This window comes from Dasypus novemcinctus, chromosome 17, assembly GCF_030445035.2.
Source record: "Dasypus novemcinctus isolate mDasNov1 chromosome 17, mDasNov1.1.hap2, whole genome shotgun sequence".
Classification (NCBI taxonomy): Eukaryota; Metazoa; Chordata; class Mammalia; order Cingulata; family Dasypodidae; genus Dasypus; species Dasypus novemcinctus.
Genome location: NC_080689.1, coordinates 35,343,248 through 35,358,812, shown reverse-complemented (window position 1 = coordinate 35,358,812; position 15,565 = coordinate 35,343,248). Strand labels below are relative to the sequence as shown.

Here is a 15,565-nt window from a genome sequence, read left to right as displayed (position 1 = left end):
TACGTATGTGTGTGCCTGAGCTATGTGTGTGTGTCTACCCGGAGCAGGGAATGTGCGTGTGTGTGTGTGCCTGAGCTGTGTGTGTACCCCAGAGTGGGAAGTGTGTGTGTGGCTATCCCAGAGCAGGGAGGGAGGGTGTGTGTGTGTGTGTGTGTGTGTGTGTGTGTGGAGGGTGTGTGTGTGTGTGTGTGGCTATCCCAGAGCGGGGAGGCTGTGTGTATGTGGAGGGTGTGTGCGTGTGTGTGGCTATCCCAGAGTGGGGAGGGTGTGTGTGTGTGTGTGTGTGTGTGTGTGGCTATCCCAGAGCAGGAAGGGTATGTGTGTGTGTGTGTCTGTGTGTGGCTATCCCAGAGCGGGGAGGCTGTGTGTGTGTGTGGCTATCCCACAGCAGGAAGTGTGTGTGTGTGTGTGTGTGTGTGTGTGGCTATCCCAGAGCGGGGAGGCTGTGTGTGTATGTGGAGGGTGTATGTGTGTGTGTGTGCGCGCATGTGTGTGGCTATCCCAGAGCGGGAGGATGCCCGCAGGAGGTGGAGGGATGAGGGGCCTCGGAGGCGGCCTGACTTAGGGAGCCGAGCCATCCTGAGGCGGAGGCCGTCTGGGCCCGGAGCTCACCTTCGGTGGCCTGCAGGCTGTAGGTGAGACCCAGCGCCAGGTAGCCCTTGGGGAGGAACTCCCCGGCCTTCTCCCCAAGGCCGATCACCATCATGGCGAAGCGCTCCGCCTTGTCCAGCTGCAGAGAGGAGAGGCAGAGGTCACTGGGGAGGGCTTTGCCGGGCTCTGTGTGGTCAGCCTGCTCAGTCCTGACTCTTGCAGTCATTTTGGAACAGAAAGTTGGTTCCCTGGGCCCTGGCACAGCAGACAACTCACACTCAGCAGCCCGGGACCCGTGGCAAGTGCAGACAACAGTGATTCCTCCTGCGTGGGCAGCATGGCCGGAGAGGACACATGCCACTGAGCTGAAGAATCACAGCCGTGTCCTCTCTAGCAGCCCCTGGACCCCCCCCCCCCCCCCACCGAGAGGCCTCGTGCTCAAGGTCACAGGGCTATGCCTCTGCTGGGCCGGCCCTAAACGCAACAGGGAGAGGCTCCCCTTGCCCTGGCCCCAAAGCTTGCTCTGGCTGATGGCATGAGCCCAAGACCAGGCCCAACTGGGCCAGCGCCTTTCTGTAGCTGACTGCGTCTGTCCCTGCCCTTCCCAGCAGAGGGGACACTGCCAACCCCACGGGGCAGGCAGGCTGCCACTCGGCTCTGTCTGTGTGCACGCTCACTGAGACGGGAGCGCCAACTTTTCAAGGGAAAAAGGCCAAGACTTTACGTCCTGGGAGTGGGAGGGACTGTTCCAGTTGGAAAGGGGCCAACTGGCGCAGGGCACGTGTGCACACACCATCACCCACAGCGCGTGAGGAAAGGGCAACAGGAGACAGGTGTCACGGGGTGCAGGGGGTCCACAGGGGACAGCTGGGACTCCAGCCGTGCCCACCCACAGCCCACGTGCCTCATGGTCCAAGAAAGGCCTCCTCCCTCCCACTCCACCCAGGAAATGTCACCCACTCCTGTGCCCAGCGTGGCTGTGTGCCGGCACCTGTGTTACCGACGATGCCAGCTTCCAGAGGGGGCAAGGGACCCCTGTGTTGCTGAGATTCACACCACCCCACAGCAAGAGGCAGATGAATCATCCCCAAACCCTCCAGACCACCCAGGTACTAGAGCCCCCTAAGCCCACGTCAGAGGTTCACAAAGTCTATCAACCGGGGAACAAGATTCAAAGCCAGCGCTGCCCCTGCCCCATTCCCACTCCTGCTCAGGCCTGCCCGCCCTGCTGCGGGGGGACGCTCTGCGCCTCGCGTGGCCCTGATCACAGGCCACACTAGCTGGGCCAGCAGATCCTCTCTGCCTTTACTGGGGAGTGACAGCCTGAGGCTGGAGCTGATGCCAACATTCAGTGGAGCGGTGTACAAATGGCTAGATGGAGCAGAGGCCCCATTTAAGAGAAGAGTGGCAACTTGACATTGCAGAGATGGCAGAGGGGCAGCTGAGGACGGCTGTGAGCCCTCTGTGGCCCAGTCCCACCCCTCCTTAGGCTGACCTGGGCAACGTTGGCAGGGCAGATCCCTGGGCCCCATGTGGTCACGCTCGAGCAGATGACCTGGAGGGGGGCTGCCTCCAGGTTGGTGGGCTGCTCGCTGACAGGAGGAAAGTGCTGGGGGAGCTGGGCTTCTGCCTTGGGCGTCATCAGGCCCGAGAACTCCAGGGTGGGGTAGAGTGGGCTGTGGCTGAGGGTCCTGATGGGACCACGGCCATCGGTGCTAAGATGGGTTTCCAGGGCCGTCTTGCCTAGCAGACTCAGGAAGTCTGCAGGGGCCTGAAGTCAGAGCTGTCTTGTGAAAAGAGCACTGGAGGACAAGTCCCCAGACACAGGCCCCAATCCTGGCTCGGCACCTGACAGCCATGGGGCCTTGAGCAAGGCCACTCATTTCTATGCCCCTCAAATGGGGAGTAGGACCCCCCCATCACCCTACTCCTCCCTTCCTCCCTGCCACAAACCTCTGCTGAGTGCTCTGTAGTTTCAGGCTCTGTGCTGGGCCCGCTGGGAAGGTGCACTGACAGGAAGACAGGAAGGCAGGATGCCTGGGTGGGCCGGCCTGGGGCACTGGAGCCCCCTGCGTGGCCCTGGCGTGGGGCTGGGAGGGCCCCAGGAACACGCAAGTGCGTGGCTGGGCGACCACAGGAGGCCACACGGCATTGGGGGCATGGGGCGCCATGGGCGGCCAGCAGCCATGGGCAGTACCCTCCCTCCTTCCCACCAGGCCCCTGCTGATGTGGCTCATCTCACACACTGTCTTCAGGCATTAAGAAGCAGAAGCAAGCTTTCTCATAAACCCGCAAAAACAAGTTCTAAAAAGAATCCAGAAACCCACAGCACCTCGTGCACATGCACCCTTCCCACGGCCACGTCCCTCAACTCAGCACATGTCGCTCCCAGCTCCTGCAAACTCATGCCGAGAATGGCAGGAACAAAGCTCAGCAAATGCTGACAAGCAGGGAAGTTCCTCTCCAGTTCACAGCCGGCAGAAGCTGGGTTAACAGGGCTCATCGCCCCTGAGCTTTATTTAAAAAGTGAAAACACACATCCCTGGCTAGTCTGACTTGTGGCCCGCCTGTCTTGGCCTGCATGCATAAGTTAATCTGGTCTCTAAGAGTGCTTCCACCTGTGTCTCAAGTCAAAGTCCCACTAGGCTTTGAGGCACCATTTCCCTCCGTGGCCAGCACCATTTTGTCTGCTCTCATCATGCCACAAAGCAGGGTTTTGCATGTGGAGCCATTGCAGTGCTTATGAAAGAAAAAACTTGTTATTCAGTTGTGTTAGGTACAACCAGGTACGATATAAGACACAGTCTTAAAATCCGTGAGTGCTCTGTCTAATCAACACAAGGGGAAAAGGCTGTCACAACACCAGCGACTTCATAGCACACCATTCTTCCCTCTGAGACAACAGTGGGAGTCTTCAAACCCTTGGGAATTCAGTTTGGCCACCTCTGCTCTAAAGTCCTATCATTCTGCCCGACTCCAGAATCAGCTCCACATCCATAACAAAGCTCTGAACGAGAGAGGCAGGGCAGCCTGATAGCCAAGAACACGGGCGCTGGAGCCCGAGTCCGGGTTCTGCCATTTACTAGCTGTGTGACCTCGAGCAAGTCAACTCACTTTGCTGGCCTTAGTTCCCTTTTCTGTCAAAGGGGATGATGACAGTGCCCATCTCACGGGGTGGCTGGGAGGGCGGAATGAACTAAGACCCCGGTAAAGGCTCAGAGTGGGGCTTTGGACAAATGCACACTATTACGAGTAGCAGCAATGGTATATGATATAGATGATTAGGTAATCATCGGGGGTTTTTAAGGTCTCAGCCTAAGAGATGGGGCAAGTGTCGCCTGCACTGAGTTCCTGCCCCCTGGAGCTGAATGATTTCACGAGCAAATTAGGAAGTGGCAACAAAGACCCTCTTGGAATCCAGAGAGGAGGTGACCACCGTCTGCCTTGTCAATTATGAGATGTACAAAACGAAGTTTAAAAAAGAGAGTTAGAAGTGGTCAGGTCAAGAGGCAGATAGGAAATAATTTTAGGAGATACAATTAATGGGCATCCGTGGAGGATTGTATCTGGACAATGTGAGAGACAGAAAATGATGAAAAGGTGCTGCACTGAGAAGGAAGGATTCTCAGAGTAACCTGACCCTGGGGGGTCAGGGAAGGGGAGTGACACGCTGGTGTCAGGCTGACCCCACGCACGGTCCAGCACACATAACCACTAGACCTACCCACCTACCCACTGTTGTGGTACTCACCCCCACTGCGCGTGATACCCTTGGGTATTTTTTACCCTGTTCTCTGACAGTCTATTTCAATTTTTGTAAGAGTTCTACTACCTAACCCCCGAATGAGTCCCAACTGTGATCTGAAAAACTCACCAAATGAATGGCTGACCTGCCCAGCACCTGACCATCGAGAACTGTCACAGGCACCCTTCTCCCTGCCCAGCACCTCACCTGCCCTTCTCCAGCCCCCAGGCACTTGCCCTGTGGTCTCAAAGGCTAACGGCCGGCAGCTGGCAGCTCTGCGGTCACCGTTCTGCTGCACCGGAAGCTCAGGTCACAGCACTGGGTCCTCCCTGCTCACCAAAGTCTTTCTAGGTGAGGGATTGGCAAAGTTCTTTTCAACCCTTCTCCTTCCAAAACTACACCGCTCTCGAATACCTTCTTTTCATTTTTATTTTCTATACAACCTAACATCTCCCCTTTGAATAACATTCAAATACATAATTCAGTGCTGTTAATTATATTCACAATGTTGTGCTACCGCCACCACCACCCATTACCAAAACTTTACAATCAACCCAAAGAGAAACTGTATGACTCAAGTGTTAACTCCCATTCCCTCCCTCCAGCCTGGCCCCTGACTTCATGAATTTGCTTTTTCTAATTCTTCCTTATCAGTGGGGTCATACGGTATTTGTCCTTTTGGGTGTGGCTTATTTCACTCAACAGGATGTCTTCAAGATCCATCCATGCTGTTGCACGGATCCAAACTGCATTCCTTCTACGACTGAATAATGCTCCATGTGCATATACATCACATTTTGTTTATCCTAGTACCTTCTTTACCTAGGGCAGGCCATCAGACTTTGCCACAAAAACCCAGGTGAGCAGCCTCTTCCTCCTGCCGTTTTAGATCTGCCCGATTCATAGCTACCCTCTGCGGTTTTCACTTTTCTCCTCTCTGGTCCTTGGGCAAAAGGATGCGTTTAAGGATATATGTTTTGATGGTTTGTTTTTGCTTTGCATAAGTAAAGAAAAATTTGCCGTGCCCTTACAAGTTCCTGTCTCTCTCCAGCTTTCCTGATTGGGTCCCTGCACAGACAGCCTCCTTCCCTGTCCGCTTTCCTCGTGCTCGCGGCTGCCCCCTTCAAGGGCTGCCGCTCTCATCTTGCAGGGGACCAAAGAAGATGCCCTTGGAATCGTCAACCTCTCCCCGCTTCCTGGACACTAGAGGACATTCATTTCTGAGCCTGCAGAGCTGTCTAAAGAGCTCCTCCATTCCTCCTGAGTTCCTTCCCACAGAGTCTGGAGCCTGCTGTTAGCTGTTCTACTGAAATTTCACCCCTCTTCCCAGGAGGAGCAGGCACTCTTTCTAGTCTGTGGCAAGATGGCTGGCATTCTTTCTTCTCTGTCTCGTAAACACTTAATCTTCCTGGCTCTGCTCACCCTGGATCTGAAAAAATGGAGGCAAAACCCAACAGCGAGTCCTGTCTAAGCACCTGCTGTTTAAGGGGCTGTAGCAGGGACAGCTACCTTCACTGGGCACTGGCGAGCAGCCAAGCAGAGGGCACTCCTCATCTCTGACATTCACGGCCACCCTGGGGCACATGAGGGCTCCAGCTTCCAGATGTGGAAATCAAGGCACAGAGAGGGTCAACTATGCCTTTAAAGTTGCACAGCTAGTAAGTGGTGAGGCAGGGATTTGAGCCCTCGCCCCCTCTGACTCCAAAGACTGTGCTCATCCCACGACCTCACATGCCCCCCTCAGACCTTTCTAGAATGAGCAAGCCTGCTTTTCACCATTTCACAACCTCCTCTCCGGACTGTGACACAACACCCATTTCTGATCTTCCCTGCCTCCTAAAATGGCCTCAATTTTCTTGATTATGTGAATTTTACATAATTGTGTTTGGAGGGATTTCAAAAAATACTTCCACCTCCCTTTTCTCCTGCCCCAAATGACTGGGCAGAGGCCACTGGCAGAGCCACGCCAAGACAGGAAGGCTGCCGTGCAGGTGCCCACTGCCTCTCTGGTTTCAGCCTGTTGGTACCAGGTCAGAGTTGGAGAAGCCCACCTGGGGTGGGTGGGATGGGAGGGAAACCTCAGGCCGACCCAGGGGGCCAGTGCTCTCCCACGCAGACCCCACCCCTGCTCCAGCAACTCCCGCCACACTGGAAACCCCCAGCACAGTGAGCGCGTGGCCATGCCAAGGCCTCTGTGGCCCCGCCCTCCTACCCTCTCTGGGGCAAACCTGCCCTCAGACCCGGCCCAGCCTTGGGCATCCCACGCTGGCTCTGAGCATGAGGACAGGACGTGGTGACAGCAGGTGCTCCGCCTCCAGGCACATGGCCACCCAGTTGGGTTTTACCCAACATGGCTCATTTTTCAAATGTCCCAGTTTTCAGCCTCCATTCCCGCAACCCAGGCCAAACTGTCCACCCCCAGACTTATGTCCCCTTCTTTTGGGCTTGACTGGGTGACAGCTGGGCCTGCCAGGGGCTGACACGAGCCAGAGGAGCCGAGAGGGCATAAGATGGGGGCACTGGGACCCTGCCCACCACGTCAGCACCGTCTTCCCGCTTGCAGGCCTGGAGAATGGAGAGCTGGGCTCCCGCCTCCTGGCTCCCTGGCAACCCCACGACTTGCACTGCCCAGTGCCAACCCAGGAGGGGAGGATTAGCCGCAGAGCCAGGGGCCAGGAGCACCCAACCAAACGCAGCCTTCCCATACCTGTCCCTGCTCGACGGACGGTGCCCCGCGAGGGGTCTTGTTAGCTATTAGTGAACACTATGTCCAGGGTTCTTGGGGTGGGGAGAGGGAGACAGGTGGTCAGAGATCGAGACCCGGTTAAGTGAGGACGTTCCCCTCTGGATGGGAAGGCAAATACCATACAAGGGTGAATTCATGGCCAAGGGATGCACCCATCTTAAGCAGGATCCATCCAACAAGCGCCAGGCACTGAGATCTGGGCTGGGGTTTCAAAGGAGAGAGAGAGAGTTCCTGCCCTCGAGAAACACACAGATGGTAACAATGTGATATGGGAAGTGCTCCCGGGCAGGGGTGAGCAGGTGCTCCGGGCAGCGACCGAGCAGGACTTCAGGACGTGCGGGGCCCTGGAGCCCGCCCCTCCCCTGGGATCTCGCTGGAGCCTGCACTGGACTCAAGCCCTGGCTCAAAGCAGCCCCTGAAACCCAAATATGTCTTCTCAGCTGACGTTAAACAGCTCTTCCTTCTCCCGATTCTGACAAGTCTGCGTGTTTCGCTTTCCTTTTGGGCTTTTCTATTTATGTTGTCATTGATTACTTTGCTCCTAACTCATCTGATTTCAATTTGGACTGATTTGATCCTAATTTTATTACCATGTAATCTGAATGCACATAATTACTGTAATTATGCTGCTGAGGGAAACAGCTCCTCCACGGCGGGAAGACCTAAATTTAGGGCTTCCTGGCAAGGGCGGCCGCTGGCTGGGTGGGCCCACTGCTCCCGCAGAGCTGGCAGCCTGGAGGGGCACAGACGCCCTCCCCCACGTCCCCTCCGCGAGACGGGTATTTCGGGCTTTGTCACAATGATAGGCTTGAGGCCCCTCTCAGAAGCCCTGGGACAAGGGGTCTGAGCTGAGGGTTGGGGAGCCCACCCTCCCTGCATCTGCTGGCTCATGCCCCCGCTTTCTGCAACAGCTCAGTCTGGGCCTCTGCCCACACCCAGAAGTGGTTCACAAGGACAAGCCCCCTCCAGAATGCCAGAAGCCAAGAGTCTTCCTAAAATCCTTGAGGAGCAAGGGGGTCTCCTACAAGCCATGGGCCTGGGGAGAGCAAGTTGTGATGGAACCAAGAGGAAGGAGAGGGGCGGAGAGAAGAGGCCACCTTCCCACTGTGCGGTGAGCTGGCTCTGACCCTCAGAATCTCTTCTCACAGCCCGGGTGTGCTGGATGTTAGGGGATCTGAAGCCTCACCTCCAAGGTGAACCCAGAAGTACCACCACCATCTCAACCGCTACTCTCTGTTGGCCTGTAGGGGCACCTCTACCCTCCCTACATGAGACTCTCCAGATACCACGTTGACAAGGCTGAGTCCCCAAACCAATGCCATCCTGAGCTGGGGGACTGCAGCTGGAGATGGAGGCTACCGTTTTTCTCCGGAGCCTGCCTCCCCACGCTTCCCCCCTCACCTGCCCACCTGCTGCCCTCCTCCCACAGGAAGCAGCCAGGCCCTGGCCCTGCCCGCCCCGCCCCCCACAGCGCACTCACCCAGTGCAGGGGCCCGATGCAGACCTTGGCGGCCATCAGGGGCACGGTGGGGTCGGAGGGCCGCAGCTTCACGCACTCGCACAGCAGCGACACGGCGTAGGCCGACTGCAGGAGAAAGGGCAGGAAACGCTGGCACTTGCGGCCCTGGGGTGCCTCCTGACCATGGTGGGGGGAGCCCCCGCACATCCAGCCCTTGCTCTGCACCCCTGTCCTCCCAAGAGCCAAGAAGAAGACTCAGCGGGAGGAGCCCAGGCTGTGTTGGTACCAAGTCCCTCCTCGGGCCTCGGTTTCCTCAACTGGAGAAAGGAGGCTGTGACCCTTGCCCAGGACACTTACAGGATGTGGTGAGAAGCTGATGGGGCAACAGATAGATGCTCTTCCACAGGAATTCAAATTTGAGCCACAGACTTTTTAGAGGTAGAAAGGGGCTCTCTCAAACTTCTGAGTTCCCCACCCTCAGCTTACAGGGAACAAGACGAGGCCAAACCTGCCCAGGGACTCAGAGGTTGGGCCAGGACAAGTGTCTGAGGCTCCTGCAGCAAGTCAGGGTCAGTACTACCAAGAGAATGGACCCGCCTGTCCACCCATGGGCCACCCCATGGCCCACCCATAAGGCGGGAGAAGGAAAGGCTGGCAGGGAAGGAGTTGCGGAAAAGAAGCCAAGCTGGCAGAGCCAGAGAGAACTTCCAGGCAAGCACCTGGGAATCCCCCAAGGCTCCAAGGCCTCAGGCGTGCAGATGGCCCCAGTCTTGACCTGCAAGAAGGTCAAGTGAGGAGGGAGGGGCCAGGAAGGGAGAGCAGCCAGGGCCAGTCCCAAACATTCACAATTACAGTAATGAGCCCAAGAGTAAGAGCAGGGGCTGGCACCTAGATAGAGCCTACTACGTGGAGGCAGTATTCTAAGTAAGTCAGGGTCAGCAAACCACTGTTCAGGCGCCACATCCGCCTGTCTTTGTAAATTTATTAGAACACAGCCACACCTATTATTTACATATTGTCTATGGCTGTTTTCATGAAACAATGGAAGAGTGGAGGAGTTGTGACCCAGACCACATGGCCCACAAAGGCAAAAATGTTCACCAGCTGACCCTTTACAAAGAGTCTGCTGACTCCAGTTCTGAGTGCTATACAAATATCAAGCCATTTCATCTTCCCAACACTTCTATGGGGTAGGTATTGTGTTCCTACTTCACAGACAAGAGACTGAGGTGCAGAGAAGTTATGTAGTTTTTTCAGGTCACAGAGCTCATGAGTGGCCAAGCCGGGATCCGAGCGCTTTGTGATTCTCGATTCTGTGCTCTGAGCCATCCCCTCTACTGCCTCTGTGGTGACGACCTCGGCCAGGGAGGAGGCTGCTTTGCCCTGCCTCCCTGCCCCACACACCAGCAAACAGCACCAGTACACTACACACACACACACACACACACACACACACACACACACGCCCAGGGCTGGGGCCTTCTGAGTGCAGCGCTTTTCCAGGAAAGCAGCCGTATCCCAGCATGCACATGCCTGAATGCCTGTGACCCCCAAAGAGGAGGGTGAACTCTGCGAACTGTGTCACTTCTCACTTTCTGGGGCCCCGCTCTTGACCGTGAATTAAGTCTCAACCTCCCCATCGACTCTGGAGGTATCACTGAGGAAGAGGCCCCCTGGGAGGCTCACCTGTCCATGGCACAGGCAGACACGGAGCTGGGACCTACTTGGTCTGCTGGGCACCCTGGAGCCCCTGCCTCTCTCTGGCTAGTCCCCTCCCCACCATCTAAGGAAGAGCTTTCCCAGCCCCAGACACGGGCACATTTCTCTAGGCTCTTGGGACTTAGTCAGGCTTTTTAGGCCAATTCCCAGGCGTCTTCCCCCAGGGTCTTGCTCAGAGCCCGGGGCTGGGTGAGGGGTTATGGCAAGACCACGGGAAGGGGGCAGGTGCATGGCTCTGGCCTGTGAGGAATCCACAGAAAGGCTGGGCAAGAAGACACACCCACCCCACCTCCTCCACAGCTCTCAGAAAACAAGAGGGCAGGAAATCACGTGTCAGAGGCCCGGAGACTGCACTGGGCCCTGTGCAAGCGGGACAGGGAGGCTGGGCGAGTGGGCTCACCCTCCACCTCCTCCCCAATCTCTCTCCAGGGAATGCAGCTCCCGGCAAACAGGCCATGGCTGCCCCGTGTCCCCTCCCCCCAAAACGCCCTCCAGCAGAGAGGCTGGGAAGGGGAAGGGCCCCTGCCATCCTCCGCTCATCCAGCAAGCCTCAGGCCTCTCCTCTGTCCTTCTCTGGGCTGCTGACCTCTGGGCCCTTGAAATACTGGATTTTCTACCCCTGACCCTGCACATTCCACCCCCCACCCCTCCCTCCCCCACCCCCACACAGACCAAAAACCGATGCTATTTAAGGAACCATTTGAGGACTCAGCAGTCAAGAAGTTGGCTCTTTTTTTGTCATCTGGTTACTTAGCAACGCAGCCCAGGCGTTTTCCGAGAAGAAACGACCTAAATCATGCGGTGGAACTCATCCATTATTCCTGCAGGATGGGGCACAGGATGCATCTCTCTCCACCCAACCTCGCTTTCTGGGAACCTTGATTCCCACCCCAGGTCTGGCCACTCTCCGCCCGGGACAACCAGGCAGGCTGATTTGTGTACCCAGTTTCCAGGGGGTGGAGAGTGCGCTTCCAGAACAATTTCCCCCTCGCCGACCGCCCTGGAGGGTGGCAGGCCTGTGTCTCCAGCCTGCTGGGACCTCATGCACTGCAACCTCATGCATCACCCCAACCCTGCATAAGCCCAGCTCTCTGTCCACCTTCTACCCACAGAGGCTCAGAGCCACGCATCCCGTCAGACACCAGCTCCTGGAGTCCTCAATCAGGGCCAGGCTGTGTCTCCAAAAGAAGGCCAAAGCCCTGACCTCCCAGGCTGATGTGACATTTCTCTTGACGCCAGGGGCTGCCAGAAGCTTCCCCAGAAATGAAAGCTAAAGTCTGTGTGGGGTGCATTTTTCTGAAGAGTACCCCGCTTTCCTCAGCTACCCAGCAGGGTCCTTGACCCCTCCCTGTAGATGCTCATTACTGCAAGATCAGAGGCAGCTTTCTCTGTTTCCGAGAGGGGGAGGAGCCGCCACATTTGCCTGGGCACCCTGGCAGCTGCCCCACACCCTCTCCCCTCAGCCCCAGGCAGGCTCTGCCCTCCCCACCTTCCTTGGCCCACCACAAGGCTCCTCCTTCCAGCCACTGCCCCTTTGCACCTGCTGCCTGCCTGCTGGCAATGCCGTCCCTCTCACTGTTCTCCATCCGCCTAAACCCTCCACAGCTCCTAGATGGGTTCCTCTCACTCCCTGGCCCCAGGTGGGCCAGAGCTGCACCCTATTTGTGCTCTGAATTCTCCATGAGCCAGACCTGACCCTGCTGAGCCAGGGCAAGGGTGGCTCATGCTGTGACTTCGAGATGCTCTGGGAGGGGGTCGACGTGATGGGGGAGGCGGGGCAGTAGCTTGGGAAGACAGAAGCAGGCGGGGACCCAGATGGCTCCCTCAGAGATTCTTGGCTGTACCTCCCGGCCTCTCCCCGCCTCGTGGAGGCAGCATTGCCGAGCCTCGGAGGGCCCTCCTCAGAGACCGCTGCGGGGCCCGAAATGGAATGAGGCACAGATGGCCGCAGAGGGGGAGTGGACAAGGAATTCCCTCAGCCCCATGAAAGGGTATTTACAGCTCCTGGAACAATCTGCAAGCTCATGCCACCTTATTTCCTGGATTCGTAGCATCCTCAGCCCCAACACCCTCAGCCCCCAGCTCCGGAAAGGCTTCCTTTCATGTCACTGCTTAAAATAGAGGCTTATGTAAGTGTGACTGATCTGAGAAAAACCAGGGGGTGCTGCAACGGGGGCCTGGGTGGATCGAGAACAAATGCACACCCAGGTTCCTGGGGATACGGCCAGCCCTTGCTGTGGACAGAGCGCCTTCTGGTCCTTCCCTGGCCCAGTGCCACACCCTTCGCTCAATTCTCCCAACAAACCCCCTTCTGGAAGCCGCTGCTCCACTAGCACCTGAGCCCTTCCCTAGACAGGTCCTGCACCGGGCAGGGCTCCTTTCCTGATGCCACCCTCGGCAGCAGGCAGCCCAGAGGGAACAACGTGCCTTTTGCCTGGAACCCACGTCTCGTGCAGTCGTGCCCACCGACTCGCCAGCAGGAACGCCGATGTCCGTATGCACACGGAGGAAAACACCCAGGAGCTCACTCACACACCTGGCCACACGCGGACACCAGATTCACAGACACTGTCCCCGTGCCGCGCGTGTCCTGGGGATGAGAACTGACTGGTGGGTAACGTTTCTGAGTCTCCATCCCCAGCCTGCCCTTCGACCCCTAGCTCCAGAGAAGACCCTGTGCCCACCCCAGGAAGAGGCCAGGGCAGAGCAGAGCCCCGTGGGAGTGAACGTGCCTTACCTTCCCACAGGCCACCATGGAGAGGGCCACTTGGTACCAGAGGTGAAATTCTTCGAATGCAAACTTCATGGCGCGCTCCAGGCACTGGGGAGGGAGATGTGGTCAGAACCTCCCCCACACCGGGTGCTCGCACCCTGGCCCACCCATGCCCTTCAGGGGTAGCCTCTGCCCAAGTCACTGCCCACAGGAGGCTTTGGGAGGCTGTACTCGGTCCCTGTTGGAAAATTCCAGAGAAACGCTGTTGCTGGTGCAGAGGTCTGTGTGGCCCTGCACCGTCTCGCCCTCTCCAGCCCTCAGCTCACACGTGCAAAACACCCTGGAGGGTGACCGTGAGGAGCAAACGAAATGAGATTTCTGAAAGTGCTTTCTCAAAATGTGGACCTTCAACCAAAAGATGGCCTCTGTTATCAGCATGCACGGCACCGTTCTCAGCCTTTTACACTTGGTAACTCACTGAATTCTCCCGACAGCCCCGTGAGGTGGGTTCTCTAATTACCCCATTTTACAGATGAGGAAGCTGAGGAAGAGACAAATTCGAATCTGGACAGCCTGACTCCAGAGCCCGTGAATAAAGAGCCTCCCCGATGTAAAGGTGCTGCCTCAGTCTGCTGCGCTCTACGGCCACAGAGGAAACGCACTGTTCCCCCGGCCTGCTGTATTCCAGGGGACCCCAGATCAGGGGTGGCCACCGTCAAGCAGGACTGGGGTATGGAGCTGGGTGGGGGTCCCAGGCCCAGACAGCTCGACATTCCAGTCCACTTATCACTGGATGCACGCTCCCTGTGAGGTCTTAGGAAGCAGCCAACCTGGGCCTCGGCTTCAGCATTTGTAAGCTCAAGAGAAGATGACCTACCCCTCTCCGATTAAAGAAGGCATCCCGCGAGAAAGCACAGTGCAAGGCACTTTGCACAAGCAGGGCTCAGCAGATGTCACTTTCCTTTAAGAAGCCTCAAACACTCGGGAAGAGGCTGGAGACTACCCCAAGAGGCCCACTCTCTTCGCAAGGGGATGCAGTCCCCAGAGCCGCTCTTAGTCTCCTACTCCACATGTGAAAGCTCAGCAATGTGGGAGGCCAGGGGAGCAGGGGAGTGTGGGCAGGAGGTGTCCCTTGGTCCCTCACCCCCACCCCGGGGACCACGCCCGGGGCCCAGCGCCCTGGCAGGTTTTCCCAGCAGGCTTGCCCAGGGGAAGCGGGTGGTCTGTCCCGCCTGGGCAGGAGGGAGGCCCAGGTTTCAGGCACACACCCAGCAGAACCTGCCAGGAGACGCAGTCCCCAAATACCAGCGTCACATCTGGGGGGGACAGGGGTGGGCAAGTTTCTTACTCGGGCTTCTCTGTACAAAGGCCACACGTTACTTTCAAAAGGAAAGAAAACCACACAGCAACAGTAAAACAAAAACCTCCTGGGGACGGTCAGCCGCCTCAGCACTGGGAATGGAAAAGTCTGCAGCCTGGGTTGCCCAGGTGCGGAGTGCACGCCTTGGTGGGGACAGGGCAAGGGGCCTCAGCAGCTCCGCAGATTGCCGCTCTGGGCCACTGGGCTCCTGGCCCGGCCGTACCTCTGCAAGCATGACGTACTGCCCCCTCCTGCCCAGGGTGATGCTCAGGAGGTCGTAGATGGCCGCGGCGTTCTGCAGGCTCACCGCCCGGTCCTCCTTCTGCTCCGGGGCCCGGCTCAGCACCACGTCGCGAGTTGCCTGTGGCGGGACATGGTTGGGGAGTGAGGATGGAGCACCGGCAGGCATCTGCCCCGCAGTCCCACTCCCTGTCCCGATCACCGCGGACCCAAGCCGGGCAGGTGGCCGCACTCCCGAAAACAGTCCAAGCCCCCCCTTCCCACCCCCACTCCCCCGCAGGATAAAACCCTCAGTCCAGGCTGGGGTGAGGGGGCAAATGCCGAGGGCTCCAGCACCTGGTAATCAATAGTTTATTCCAAAAATTTTCAAACCTACAAAAAAGTTGTAAGAATAATGCAATACCTATCAACCCTTCACCTCGATCTGCCAGTTGTTAACATTGACTGCATTTGCTTTTGCCTTTCTCTAATATTGCCGTTCTTGTTATTATTTTGCTGAACCACTTGGAAGTAAGTTCAAATGAAATGACCCTTCACCACTAAACACGAGAGGATAGTCAATCGCTTGTATCACCACAACAGGAATGCCAAATTCAGGAAACCTGACATCCATAAAATAGTGTTATCTACTACCAGTCCATACTCAAATCCCACCACCTAAGCCATTAATGTCGTTACAGCAATTTATTTTTTTCTCATTCTGGAGTCCAGTCTGGGCTCATGCCTTGCCATCCCTTTAGCCTTGCCACACCCCTTTAGCCTCCTCCTCCATCTCTCCCTGTTCTTCTGGACATTGCCATTTTTGAGGCGCTCAGGCCAGTCGTTTGGGGAGCAGGTCCTTGTGTGCTTATAATTGTCTACAAGCTGCAAGAGCTTCAGCTCGTATCTGAAAGTCCTGCGCCAGCTCTGCCGTGGCCCCTTGGAGCCCTCCTCGGCCCTCCCCGCCCCTTCCCGAGCCCGCGACAAGGAGCCCTCCCATGTGCCACCCTGTT

General features: G+C 57.1%; 1 protein-coding gene across 4 annotated transcripts in view; it reads right to left on the bottom strand.

Moving 5' to 3' along the window:
* The window catches only part of TTC7A (tetratricopeptide repeat domain 7A), a 127,298-nt gene that overhangs the window by 50,155 nt on the left and 61,578 nt on the right, over nt 1–15,565 (bottom strand). For all 4 annotated transcript variants that reach the window (XM_058278502.2, XM_058278503.2, XM_058278504.2 and 1 more), the window contains exons 9-12: nt 14,557–14,694; nt 12,998–13,081; nt 8,563–8,667; nt 613–730 (exon numbers count right to left, since the gene is read on the bottom strand). In XM_058278502.2, the coding sequence (XP_058134485.1) occupies nt 613–730; nt 8,563–8,667; nt 12,998–13,081; nt 14,557–14,694 (445 nt within the window). The remainder of the gene's footprint in view (nt 1–612; nt 731–8,562; nt 8,668–12,997; nt 13,082–14,556; nt 14,695–15,565) is intronic.